The sequence below is a fragment of the Vombatus ursinus genome, unplaced genomic scaffold, assembly GCF_900497805.2.
Source record: "Vombatus ursinus unplaced genomic scaffold, bare-nosed wombat genome assembly UNPS02010304.1, whole genome shotgun sequence".
In the NCBI taxonomy this organism is placed as follows: domain Eukaryota; kingdom Metazoa; phylum Chordata; class Mammalia; order Diprotodontia; family Vombatidae; genus Vombatus; species Vombatus ursinus.
The window spans coordinates 1,945,976-1,960,903 of NW_020950082.1; the positions used below are offsets into that span (position 1 = coordinate 1,945,976).

Below are 14,928 nucleotides of genomic sequence, written 5' to 3' on the forward strand. Positions count from 1 at the left end.
TCAGATACACTTTTTAGAGGTATTTGAAGAGATTTGGGGGAAAACTTAGGCGAGTCCCTGCTTTCACTCCACCCTCTTGGCTCTGCCCTGGAATCTTAATTCTTTACTTTCCAAAGAAGAAAACACATGATTTCTTACTCAGAAAAATGAGTGCTACATTATTTTTTAATTATCAGTAAGTTTACTTTCTTTAGTAAAAACCAGAGCTCCAATGACTTTAGAATTTTGCTGCCACAGAATCCTTGAGGCAGGTAGAAAAGTTTAGTTTCATATTTTGCAGCTACCATTACAAATGAGATTGATGTAGAAATGTGGTTTGGAACTGAACATATTTTCAAGGATCATTTTAATGAAATTAGGAACCCCTTGAATACTGTAATTCAGTAAGTGTTAAGCAGTGGATAGGGTATTAGAGATGGAGTGAAGAAGACCAATGTTCAGACCTCAACCCTGGCACTTCTTAATTGTCTAATAATGGGCCAGTCACTTAACCTCTCCCTGAGCCCCATTTTCCTCATCTATAATAATATCTTTGGAACCTACCTCTTGTGATAATTGTGAGGCTTAAATAAAATAATATATTTAAAATGCTTTGTAAATTTTCAAGTACTATATATATGCTAGTTATCACCAAGTCATTAGTATTTCAGAACTTCATAAAATACGACTTAAATATCAATTTCAGGAATATAACATAATGGTGGATTGTTAATAAATTTTTAAAAGGGGAATTCTTGATTAGTTCCATTCTTTTCATTTGTTTTATCCATGAAAAATGATAGAAGTTTAGTACTAGATGGAATGTTACATATAATCTAGTCCAATTCCTCCATGTTACAGTTTATATGCTACTTAATCAGAGATGTCTTGTCTAAGATCACCCAATGAGTGAGTGATATTGCATCTAAATCTGTGACTCCTATTCACAAACTCATTCTACTACCCAACAGCAACTATCAACAAACACAGACATCCCAGTGGTAATAGAAACCTTTAAACTTGAATATATTTTAGATCTTTTCATAATGTGAATTTTGGGTAACTGAATTATGCAGAAACTAGATTGTCTTCATGGATCCTTCTGAAGCTCTGAAAACAGTGAATAATAACCCTTGTGTTCTTGCCCAAATTGCTTATCTCACAACAACAGGTTATTTTGCCCCAAGCTTCCTGTTCCTAAGCATTCCCTGAATGCATAATAACTGATGCATTCATGAAAGGTACCACAGGAAGGGAAAACAAATTGTAGCATTTGGTGCCAAAGTCAGCTAAGGTGTAACACTTGAGTGCCTGGCATCACAAAAGCCTAGAATAAATTAGTCCATTCTTAATTGTCGGCTTTTGTTCCACTTCTTGAGAAACAAACAAAAAAAAACATGTCAATTGAGTTTCTTTTTTGACTATCTGGTATAATAGACTGAGTCACCTTATATTATTGAATTATTTGATGAATAGGTATTATTACATTAGTTGTAGCTTTATTAAAGAAGATGCCACAATATACTTTAAAACAAAAAGCTGCCTTGGAACCTGTATTCTATAGCTGCAACTTTCATAAAAATCTCACCTGAAAAAAAGAGGGAAAACATTGTTTGAATAATAAGTTTCAACATAGACATGAGGTCTCTCTTTTTTTGAGGTTAGATTCTCCATCATGCTCTTCATAATAGTATAAGAGGGGGCAACTAGGTGGCGCAGTGGATAGAGCACCAGCCCTGGAGTCAGGAGGACCTAAGTTCAAATTCGGCCTCAGATACGTAACACTCACTAGCTGTGTGACTCTGGGCAAGTCACTTAACCCCAATTGCCTCACCAAAAACAAAACAAACAAATATAACAGTACAGGAGAAAGAGTCAGGAATTATTGGTGTGAGTTTGGGTTCTGTCAGCGTTAGCCTTTTGTGACCTAGAGCAACTCATTTAACTTCTCTGGGACCTAGCTTTCTCATCTATAGGAAGCAAGGAAAGGAGGAAAGGAGGAAGGAGGGGGAAAGTAAGGGGATCAAAGAAGGAAACAAGTATTAAGCACCTACTGTGTGACAAGCACTTTGCTAAGTGATGTATCAGTATTATCTCTTTGATTTTCTCTACACCCCTAGGAGGTAAGTACTATTATTATCCCCACTTTACTGTTGAGGAAACTGAGGCAGTCAGAGGTTAAGTGACTTGTCCAGGGTCAAACAGCTATTAAGTGTCCAAGGCCAGATTCAAACTGAAGTCTTCCTGACTCCAAACTCAGTATTTTATCCACTGTGCCACCTATCTGACTAGCAGCTATAAAATGTAAAAGATAAGAGAAGTGATACACACACGCACACATACACACACACACATACACAGAGGATCTAAAATGGTCTAAATCTATGGTTTTAGGCATTTTACCATACTGTTATTTCAGGTAGATTTTCTTTTTTTTTTAATTATAGAACTACAAATTTGAGATTAGGAAGAAAAATTTAGTAATCATATAGTCCTACCCATACTTAAAGGAATTCTGACTATACTAAATCCAATAGTTGGCCATACAGCCTCTTGAATTCTAGAACACAGCTCCTCCCAAGGCAGCCTACTCAATTTTGCACACCAGTTCTGAGGAAGTTTTTCCTGACATCAAATGCAAATATGGGAAGGGAGCCAAAATGGCAAAGTAGAGAAAGCACTCAGTCAAGCTTTCCCAAGATTACCCTCCAAACAATTTTTTTTAAAATAATGCTTCAATTTGGATTCTGATATGGCAGAATCAACAAAAGGTTGGAGTGAAACATTTTTCCAGTCAAAGACAACTTAGAAGGTAAGAAAGAGAGATCTCTGACACAAAGGTGTAGGCTGCGTTGGAGCCCACATGAAGTACCAGTGGGAGGACTAGGTGCTAGTGACAGAAAGTACAGCAGCTTTGAGAGCTCTTAAGCAGAGATGGTAAGGCAACCTGGTAACTGATCAGAGAAAAATTATAGGGTAGCCCTGTGTTAGCATTGGACACAGAACCAGATGCTATTTGGCAGATCTATTGCCTATACCCACTTTTAGGTCAAATTTCAAGATCAGAGAGGAATATTTTTGGTCAAGAGAATGCAGGATCCCTGATGAGCAGTATGCCTTCTGGTCACGAGGATTCAGAGTCCCTGAGTATCAACTGAAATCCCAAGGGATCAGGGTACTTCTGAATTATGAGTAGAGTATAGACAAAGAGCAGTGACCCCATCTCTCCCCAGATGACACCACCTTGAAAGCACTAAAAAGTTCCAATTCACCAGAACTACCTCTGAAAACGGTAGTTTGAAAAAGCTTGAAACACTGCCTTCTCCCACCACCACTACCCCCAATGATAGGAACAGAACCCAACTTTAACATAAAATTCAAAATAAAGAAATAGGGTTGGGAAATGAGTGAACAATAAAAAAGAATCTGACCATAAATAACTACTGTAGTGAAAGGGAAGATCAAGACACAATCTCAGAAGACGGCAGTGAAGTCAAAACAGCCACAAATAAAGATTCAAAGAATAATGTGAATTGGACTAAGCCCAACAAAATTCCTGGAAGAGTTTTTAAAAAATGCTTTTCAAAATAAATTAAGAATGGTGAAGAAAAAATAGATAAAGAAATTTGAGCAAAAGAAGAAAGTTATAGTAAAAGAGGCACAAAAATACTGAAGAAAATTATACCTTAAAAAATAGAATTGTCCAAATGGAAAAAGAGGTACAAAAGCTCACTGGAGAAAATAATTCCTTAAAAATTTTAATTGGACAAGCAGAAGCTATTGACTCCATAAGACTTTGAGAAACAAAGTCCAAAAAATGAAAAAAATATGAAATATCTCATTGGAAAAATAACTGACCTAGAAAATAGATGGAGGGAGATAATTGAAGAATTATTGGACCACTTGAAAGCCATGATCAAAGAAAGAGCCTAGACACCATATTTCAAGAAATTATCAAGGAAAACTGCCCTAACACCTTAAAACCAAAGGGTAAAATAGAAAGTGAAAGATCCCCAAATGAAAACTCTCATGAATATTACAAACAAATTCCAGAGCACCCAAATCAAAGAGAAAACGCTTCAAGTAGTCAAAAAGAAACCATTCAAATACCATGGAGCCACCAAAATCACCTGAAATTTAGCAGCTGATATTTTAAAAGAGTAGAAGGTTTGGAATATGATGTTTCAGAAGACAAAAAACCTGGATTTTCAAACGAGAATGACCTTTTCAGCAATATGAGGTATAATCCTTCAAAGGGAAAAATACATATTTAATGAAATAGAGAATTTTCAAATATTCCTCATGAAGAGACCAGAGCTGAATAAAAAAAAATCTGTCTTTTAAATACAAGATTCAAGAGAAGCATAAAAAGATAAACAGGAAAGAAAAATCATAAGGGACTCAATAAGCTTATGCTGTTTACCTTTCTATATGGGATGATGATACATGTAACTTCTAAGAATTTATCATTATTAGAGCTGTTAGGAGGAGTCTACATAGACAGAGGGCATGCAAGTGAATTGATTATGTTGGTATAATTTAAAAAAAATTGATAGGTGAGAAAGATGGATGCCTTGGGAACTGGGGGAAGGGAGAGGAAGAATGGGTAAAATTATCTCACATAAGAGATCTATGCAGGAAGAGTTTTTACAGTAGACAGGATAATGGTGGTGGGGAAATCAATGCTTGAACTTCATTCACATCTAAATTGATTCAAAATGGGGGGGGAATATGTGTGTGTGTGTGTGTCTGAGTGTGAAAGTACATACATATATATATATATATATATATACTTTACATAAAAACATTCAATTAGGAATAGAAATCTATCTGATCTAACAGGGAAGTAGTAGGGGAAAGGTATAAGAGAAAAGGGGAAATGATAAAATGGAGGACAGATAAAAGGAAGCAGTCATCATAAGCCAAACAGATTTTAGAAAAGGGACAGGATAAAAATAAAGAAAGATAAACAGAAGAAAATAGAATGGAGAGAAATGCACAGTTAGTAATCTTAACTGTGAATGTGAATGGGATGAACTAATCCACAGAATGGAAGTCAATAGAAGGATGTGTTAGAAACCAAAATCCAATGGTATGCTGTTTAAAAGAAACACATTTGAAACAGAGAGACACACACACATTTAAAATAAGAGACTAGAGCAAAATATATTATACTTCAGCTGAAGTAAAAAAGGCAGAGGTGGCAATCATGATATCAAACAAAGCAAAAGCAAAAATAGACCTAATTAACAGGGATAAAAAGAGAAAATACATCTTGCCAAAAGGAACAATAGACAATGAAATAGCATCAATACTAAATATGTGTGTGCAACAAATGGCATAGCATTTAAATTCTTAAAGGAAAAATTAAATGAATTACATGAATAAATAAATGATAAAACTATACTAGCAGAGGTCCTCAACTTTCCCCTCTCAGAGCTAGATAAGTCTAACCATAAAATACATAAGAAAGAAGTTAAGGGCATGAATAGAATCTTAGAAAATCTGGAGAAAATGGAATAGGAATAGAAAGGAGTATATATTATTCTCAGCTTTACATGTCAGCTTCACAAAAATTGGCCACTTAATAGGGAATAAAAATCTTACAACCAAATGCAGAAAAGCAAAAATATTAAATGCACACTTTTTGTACAATAATACTATAAAAATTCATTCAATAAATAGTGTATCAATGATTTAGACACATAATTTTTAAAAAACCTAGAAGAAGAATAAATTTAAAATTCCCAACTAAATAGGAAATTGGAAATCCTGAAAATCAAAGAAGAAATTAATGCAATTGAAAGTAAAAATAAAAAGTTTGAACTAATAAATAAGGAGCTGGTTTTATGGAGAAAATAATTAAATAGATAAATCATTGGTTAATTTGATTTAAAAAAGGAAGATGAAAACCAAATAACAGTATCAGAAAAGAAAAAGGTGATTGCACCATCAATGAAAATTAAATTAAAGCAATTATTTGGAGCTATTTTGCCCAATTATGTGCCAGTAAAACTGATAATATAAGTGAAATGGAAGAATAATTAAGGGAATATTAACTGCCAAGATTAACAGAAAAGGAAACAATACTCAAATAACTCTGCCTTAGAAAAAGAAATTGAATTGGTCATAAATGAACTTCCTAAGAAGAAATCCCCAGGGCCAGATGGATTCACAAGTGAATTGTAGCAAACATTTAAATAGCAATTGATTCCAATACAATATAAACTATTTAGAAAAATAGGCAAGAAGGGAGTGCTACCAAATTCCTTTTATAACACAAATATGGTGATAATTCCTAAGTGAGGAAGGGAGGGGGGAAAATCAGAGAAAGAAAACTATAGACTAATTTCCTTAATGAATATCACTGCAAAAATTTTAAATAAAATACTGGCAAAAAGATTACAGCAATATATCACAAAGAACAAAGAAACTATGACCAGGTGGGATTTTTACCAGTAATACAGGAATGGTTCTTTATTAGAGAAACTATCAGCATAACTGACCATGCTAATGATAAAAACAACAAAAATCATGATTATATCAATAGATGTACAATTTTTTTTGACAAAATATAACGTATTCATATTAAAAACAATAGAAAGCATAGAAGTCAATGGAGCCTTTCTTAAAATGATGAGTAGTATCTATCTAATACCAGGAACAAGCATTATCTGTAACAGAGATAAAGGGATGAAGCAAGGATGTCCATTAATATCACTAATATTCAATACTGTACTAGAAATGTTAGCTATAGCAATAAGGCAAAAAAATTATTTGAAGGAATAAAAATTGGCAATGAGGAAACAAAACTATTATTCTTTTCAGATATGATGGTATAGTTAGAGAACCCTAGAGAATCAACTAAAAAACTAGTTAAAACAATTAATAACTTTAGGAAATTTGTAGGATAAAAAATAAACCCACATAAATCATCAGCATTTCTATAAATTACCAACAAAGTACAGCAAGAAATAGAAAGGGAAATAGAGAAATTTCCATCAAAATAACTATGGACAATAGAAAATACTTGGGAGTTTACCTGCCAAGACAGACCCAGGGATTACATGAACACAATTATAAAACACTTTTCACACAAATAAAAATATAGCTAAGCAACTGAAGAAATATTAATTGCTCATGGGTAGACCAAGCCAATATAATAAAAATGATAACTCTACATAAGTTAATTTAGTTAGTGCCATACTAATCAAACTACCAAAGAATTATTTTATAGAGCTAGAAAAATAATAACAAAATTCATCTGGAAGAAAAAAAAAAGGTGAAAAATTGAAGACAATCAATATTTACAAAAATGTGAAGGAAGGCAGCCTACCAGTACTAGATTTCAAACTATTACAAAGCAGTAATCATCAAAACAGTCTGGTAGTGGCTGAAAAATAGAGTGGTAGATCAATGGAATAGATTAGGTACACAGTACACTGTAGAAAATGACCATAGTAATCCAATGTTTGATAAACCCAAAAATCCAAGCTTTTGGAGTGGGAACTCACCACTTGAACAAAAATTGCTGGGAAAACAGGAAAGCAATTTGGCAGAAATTAGGCATAGAATAATATCTCTCAATGTGTACTATGATAAGATCAAAATGGATAAATGATTTAGACTTAAAAGGTGATATCATAAGTAAATAGGGGAGTGTGGAAAAGTATACCTGTCAGATCTATGGATAAAGGAAAATTTTATGACCAAACAAGAGATAGAGAGGATATAAGAAGTTTAAAAAAAAAAAAACTTTGATTACATGAAATTAAAAAAAAATTCCACAAACAAATCTAATGCCACCAAAATTAAAAGGAAAAGAGAGAACTGAGAAAAAAAATTTATAGCAAGTTTCTCGATAAAGAACTATTCCCTAGACGACAAATGGTCAAACAATATAAACAGGCAGTTTTCAGAAGAAATCAAAGATATCGACAGTCACATGAAAGGATGCTCTAAATCACGACCCACTCTTTTTTTTTTTTAATTTTTATTTTTGGTGAGGCAATCAAGGTTAAGTAACTTGCCCAGGTTCACGCAGCTAGTAAGTGTCAAGTGTCTGAAGCCACATTTGAACTCAGGTCCTCCTGACTCTAAGGCCGGAGCTCCATTCCCAGTATCCCCTAGCTGCCTCATGACCTACTCTTGATAAAAGCACACTGCCCCTTTGTAATTATTCTTTCCTTTTCTGGATGTTCACTAACCATCTCCTGAATAATCTATCTTAAAACTTTTATAGTAAATGACATTGTATGACTATATCAAAAATACATGGTCTCCCAAAAGTCTTAGTCTTTAAAAGTCTTTGTGAGGATCAAATGAGATATTACTTGTAAAGCACAATGCCTGGTACATAGTAGGCACTTAACAAATGCTTATTACCCATCCCCCACAAGCTTAAACTGCACTAAGACTTTTGGGACATTATGTATAGCTGTCATATGTATGTTGCAAGTTCTTGCAAAATTGTCACTGCTCTAGTTACTGATTTTTTTTAATCTCCTTTTTTTTTTAACTCATGGATGATTATGCCTTCCTTGTGGGAACCTCATTAAGACCTTTAAAGTCAGTTATTACCTTTTATGCCTTTCCCCTAGGTATCTTATTAAGATCTTTAGAATCAATTATTTTCCCTTAGTTAGTTGGCAGCCCTATCCAAATTTCTTTCCCTAGTTTCAAAGCCAACTCCATAGCCACACTATGCTTCCCCCTTCCTGCCATCTTGTCCCAACTTCCTATCCCTTTCATCAACTTACCTTGTCTGCCAACATACTCTGCCCATTTTCTTCGACTTCCAATTTGTTTCATTTATCTTTTCTTATTTGTCTTACCTTGCTGACAAATTGCTCTTGCTCCATGAGTGTCTTTCTTCACGTCTTTACACCTTAATCATTTACTACTCCTATTTTCTTTTAATTTTTAGTAGATTCCCATCACCTCTAGGCATTTATTTAGTTTTTAATCTGTAAATGTATAATATAAAACCATTTTTAAGTCAAGGAGATCCATCATCTATTTCTCTTTGTCAATCTTACCACCATCATTATTGTCAACAAACATCAACAAATGTCTCTGTAGTGCTGAGGGACTTAATTGCTCACCTACTAAAATGTTGCCATCTACAACATTATGTCTCTTTCTTCCATGTTTATGCACGATGTACCCCCCCGCCTGAAGACTCTTCTTCTTCACGTCCACTTATAAGATCCTTAGGCTCCTTCAAAACACAACTTTATCACTGACCTTCTCAAAACTCTGCCATTCTTGAGCATAATACTTCTGACATGGTATAATTGGGCACAATACAGAAGTACTATTATCTTCTTATTCCTAAAAGCTCTGCCTCTTAGTGTAGCCCAATATCACATTAGTTTTTTTTGGTTGCCACGTCACACTACTTTTCCTGATTCTCCAATTGTTAGTACCTTCCTCTTCCTGTCCCCAGTGCTCCAAATTTCTTATTCTCTATAATATGCAGCCATAACTTAATTTTGATATATTTTGTACTTAGTTATCTGTATCCCTCCTCTCTAATAAGATAGTAACACTTTGAGGGCAAGGACTGTTTTCCCATTGTCTTTGTATTCTCAGTGCCTATTATATTGTTTGACATATTGTACCTGCTTAATACATGTTTATCAATTTAAATCATTGTTGAAAAGAAATGACTTTAATCTAAATCCTTGGCCAGGTCCAAAGACATAGATTTGAATCCCAGATCTGCCACCTGATGGCCTTGATGCCTTGGGGAAGTCATTTTGACTTTCAGTGCCTTGGTCTCATTATCTGTAAAAATAAGTGGTTGGAAGAGATGATCCTTTGAGTCCTTCTAACTCTGTCATATTGTCTTTTCGCCACATCCTTTTAAGAGTTGCCTTTTATAGACATTTCTATTTTTCATTTGTCATAGTGAGAGTGAACCTTAAAAGCTTGGCTGACTGTTTGAAATTCCTTATTTTTTAGCTTTGCCAGGGCATTGGATTTAGGCCATTTTTTAAAGCACAAAATGTGTTTATTATTAAGATGTTTGGCATGGCAATATCATTTAATAATTTTCTAATGTTTTTAAAAGCCACATATTTAATATGATGTCTAGAATAGTTTGGCAGATGTGTCCTATAAAAGCAAAATTAGGGTTATTAGTGTTGTCATATTAGCATTTAGACATGCAACTCTAGTATGCTGTAAATAACACATTGTGATTCAGAGACAAAAACATGATAATTTACTAGGAATTTTAAATTGGGTGGCTTGATCTGAGGAAAATAAGAGCTAAGACAGACCACCACCCTCCCAAATTTTTTGCATTGTTTAAACATTATTTGCCTACAAGAAGCTGGAAGAACTACTTTAAGACCATGGTTACCTTCTTCCCATCCATTCCCAGGCTACAGCACTGACTTGTGAACACCAGACTTTCTCTGCCATGCCATAGGAACCTCTTCACTCTGGAAGCTCACCCCATCCTGAGACTACTTCTCACTTTCTCACTTTAGAAGTACACTCTGCCCCTTAGGGCTCACCTTCTGATTGTCCAGTTCTTCCCAGAACCTCTAATTTAAGGAGAAGACCCACACTAAAGATGTTATCTTCCCTTTCCAGGCCGCACTGCTGAATCTCCACAGGACCTTGTCTATACACACACACACACACACACACACACACACACACACACCTTTTTACTTCCTTCTCATGTGTTGTCTCCTCATCCCCCCTCCTCCCCCTTAGAATCAAAGCTCCAATAATTGGAAATCCTTAAATAACTAAATAAATAAATTTTAGTAGAATGTAACCTCCTTGAGGGCAAGGACTGTCTTTCTGCTTCTCCTTGTATTCCCAGTGCTTAACACAGTATCTTCTTGTACATAGTAAGTGCTTAATAAGTGCTTCTTGGCTGATCTCCTTGATCAAAAACCTTTAATGATTATTTATTACCTCCAACTTGGCATTCAATGTCCCCCAAAATTCGGTCCCAACTAAAGGTATGCTGGAGTGAGTTTTTAGCAGTTCTACTGACTATTAAGTTTTCAAAGTGAGTATTAGCACCTTGATAGCTAGCTATAAGTCAATGCTTAATTTATTTTATTATTGTGTTATCTAGGCCTAAGATTATGGTAAAAAAAATGTTAGTAGCGAAATTTAAACTTTAAAATGAGTTCTTTGAGAGCTGGTTGTTAAATGTTTACCAGCAGACCTCCAAGGGAAGTCCCAGTCTACCTCTCTAAACTTTTTTTTTATTATATATGTTTGTTTTAAACTTAAATACAAAATAACAACAGCAACCAAAAAAAACATTGCCATACACACAGCACAGCATGAGAAGATTTAATATAAAGGGATAAATTTTCAATTACAAAAACTTATATAATAATCTAGACTTATTTCTCACTAGTCTGTTTCAAACCAACCAAAAAAGACTTTCTGTTCCCAAAACACACCCCATGGTTTCTCACCACCATACCTCTACTCATATTGTTTCCTCCACCAAGAATACCCTCTCTCATAACATCACCTGCCCAATTTCTACTAATCCATCAAACTCAGATCAAATGCCACCTCTTCCATGAAGCCTTCCCTCTTTCTTCACCAGAAAAGTCTTGCCTTTCTTTAAATTAACATAGCTCCTTGTTGATAAACACTAAAAAGGTAGCACATGTATGCATTGGTGAAAAAAATATTTATACCAGTTTACAGTTATCAAAAATCATTCTTTCCTTTTCCTGAGCTTGGCACTTAGTGAGTACTTGATAGCATGTGTTAATGGTTTTAGGTTCCTTGTACATGCAAATTTTACCTTGATTCTCCCTGTACATAGTAGATGGCTTTTTATATGTTGATTAGTTTTGCTAAGCTGTTTTTCTTTTTTTTCCTTCCTTTTTCTTCATTTTAAGGGATTGTTCCCTAAAAGTGGGAAGAATACTTTGGGAAATATAGGTGACATTAAACAAAACATATAAATAAAATTATTTTTTAAACTTCCATCTTGTTTCATAATTATTTGTATTCATTACTTATCTGCTCAACTAGACTCTAAGCTCCATGAGGCAATGCCCATATTGCATTTTTGTTTATGGCTCCCCTTAGCAAAGCCTTGAACTGAGTAAATATTTATTGGATGACTGTATGAATGTCTTTCTAATTCTCACCTTTCAATATCACATGTTTAGTTCTTTAATTATGATTCTTACAAGTTTGTTCCTTGAAACTTCTTAGCAATGAACAGGCCCAGGTCATAGCAACCCATGTGCTGACTCTTCTTACCCTCACTACCTACATTTTGAAATTGGGTCTGAAAAGACCAATTTTAGAACCAAATTTGTGTCTTAATACCTTTCATTTTTCTCTTTTAGGCATTTATGTCAATGTTTCAGATACTTACCCAGGAAGGATGGGTAGATGTCATGGACCAGACCCTCAATGCTGTCGGCCATATGTGGGCACCTGTGGTTGCCATCTACTTCATTCTTTATCATCTATTTGCTACTCTGGTGAGTTGTGCATGGAACACTTAAATTTTTTATCACCATTATTTTTACATTTAGCTTGGATTTGATAATGAGAATCATGTTTAATCTATTGTAAAAGTCTGCATGAGAGTCAGAGGACTAATTTTTGGATCTCCCACATATCATGAATTAGCTTTCAAGTTTCTAAAGGAAGTGGTTGCCCTCTTTCAGGTATGACTCCTTGCAGTAAGAACCAAAGCCCTCTGCTCATCTGGAGCTTTTAACCATTGTAAGTTTTCACAGTTCAGATTATGTAACAATGGAACCAAGCCTTGTTTATCATGTAGAGACACTCTCCTCAGTTTCATTATATTCTCTTCACAGCTGTAATTAAACCAGAGACAGAAGCCTAAGACCTCAGGGTGCTATTTGTTAATTAAAAATCAGCACAATGTTTTCATGCTGTGTTCTCCTGAAAGAAGCACATGGGAGAAAAGTGCATGATTGTAGATCATGGAATAGCTTGACAAAATGACATAGTAAAATCCATGAGAAATTCAGTCCTTTCAGAAAAACAGAAATCTGTCCCCGATGCCTTTCCATGCGAGGGGGAAATAAAATTAGGAACCACCAACTGGGGTATACCAAACAATAATATTTCATTGCCCTTTCTAACAATATAATTGCTTGTCTCAGTGAATGGGACCTCCACATCTTCAAGAAATAGCCCTGAACACCAGCAACTAGTACCACTCTTTTACTCCTATTCCTGAGACAGAGGAGAAGTGCAAACTCTAAGCCTGACTTGCTTCCAGTAACATGGGAGGTGTTGCACCCAAGATTTAGAGTCAGTAAGAGCCTGGGTTTGAACCCTGCCTCTGACACTTAGCAGCTGTGTGATCATGGACAAATTACTTAGCCTCCCTTTGCCTTGATTTCCCCATCTATAAAGTGGGAATAATTCTTGCAGTAATTACTGTATATAAAATACTATATTAACATCAGTTATTATGACTAAGATTTCTACCTAACTCACTGATCAAATTAGAAAATGTCAATTGAGTAGCAACTATATATAAAACCAGAATAATTTACCTGAGACACAGTGGTGAGGGAAGTATGTATAGGAAGCATTGTGGTACGTGAGATGAACATTGCAAGTAGTGAAGTACAAAAGAAATCAAAATATCCTATTTTAAAATGGCTATCCTTTCCATAACTTTGGCAAATATAATCGATGGTTAGTGACTCCAGTAGCTTGCTAGATGAGTTATTACCCCAGGGAAAAGAGTCCCAGTCCTTGTACCCCACCATTAGAATTTAGGGTAAGACAGCCCGTGAAAAAGAAAACCAACCAGAGTGGCCTGGATGGAGATGATTCCCCTATCCAGATTGCTTGAGGCATTTGAGTCTCATGATCAAGCCACCTTTTCATCAGGCAGAGCTGAAGAAGTTATTAAATGTTTACCAATCAGAGTTGATTTTCACTTGTCAGAGGCATTCTATTTCAAAAAGTATTTAAGGCTTTCACATTCTCCATGGGCTTATCTTTGGTTACCAAGAGAAAACACTATCAATTTATTGATTGCCAGCTAGCCTAATTAATTAATTGATTATTAATTACCCAGAAACTGTCATTTGGGGTTTTTCATTTATCACATATCCTACGGACACTTTTTTAAAGAATATTCTTTTTAAAAGCCTACAATAAAATACACAGAATTATACAAGTAATTACTTATATTGAAATAAATATGTAATTTTTTTGCATCTGATCCTAAATATCTCTCCATAGACCCCCTAGGATAGACAATCTTGAATGTCTCTTCTAGCTCTAAGATTTCATGAATTTATTCTGTTAATCAAAAGTCATTCTTTCTTTCATTTTCATTTACAAATCACTGCACTATGTGTGTTATCAAATAATTATACTTATAACCTATTACTAGGACATAATTATTATTATGACTTATTACTCATATCATTTTTATTCCTTACCCAAGATACTTATGATTGACTTTTTATCGTGTAACTCCTGGCATACTAGCCTCCCTATCCATATTTCTTCATTTTTGTCCTATTTTACTTTTTTAATTTGTACCTCCTCTTGTCTCCTTTATTATCATTGTCTTAAAATGCTATGCAAATAAAAGTTGATTGGTTGTTATTAGGTTTAATAATTGATTCTGTTTATTTCTACCAGGATATGTTTTATCATTATTCTTGAGAACATGCTCTTTATATAGAATATTATAGGTTGGAAACTACAAGAGGCTAGTGAGAAGTACTAGGAAAAGTGTGACAAACAAAGCTACAGAACAGGACTGATCCTAGACAAAATTATGACATAGTGAAAGCAGCTTAGGCCATATCTTGGTACAACGGCCTCTGGACTTGGCGTCAGGATGTCAGTGCTTGATTTTCTGCTCTGCCACTGATTTGTAAATTTATAGAATTGAGGTAATTTTACCTTGGCATTGTTGGACAAGGTCAAAAATTC

General features: G+C 34.6%; 1 protein-coding gene across 2 annotated transcripts in view; it reads left to right on the forward strand.

Moving 5' to 3' along the window:
• Positions 1-14,928, forward strand: part of NALCN (sodium leak channel, non-selective) — a 502,028-nt gene that overhangs the window by 307,386 nt on the left and 179,714 nt on the right. For both annotated transcript variants that reach the window (XM_027854084.1, XM_027854085.1), the window contains one exon: positions 12,333-12,470. In XM_027854084.1, coding sequence (XP_027709885.1) covers positions 12,333-12,470 — 138 coding nt within the window. The remainder of the gene's footprint in view (positions 1-12,332; positions 12,471-14,928) is intronic.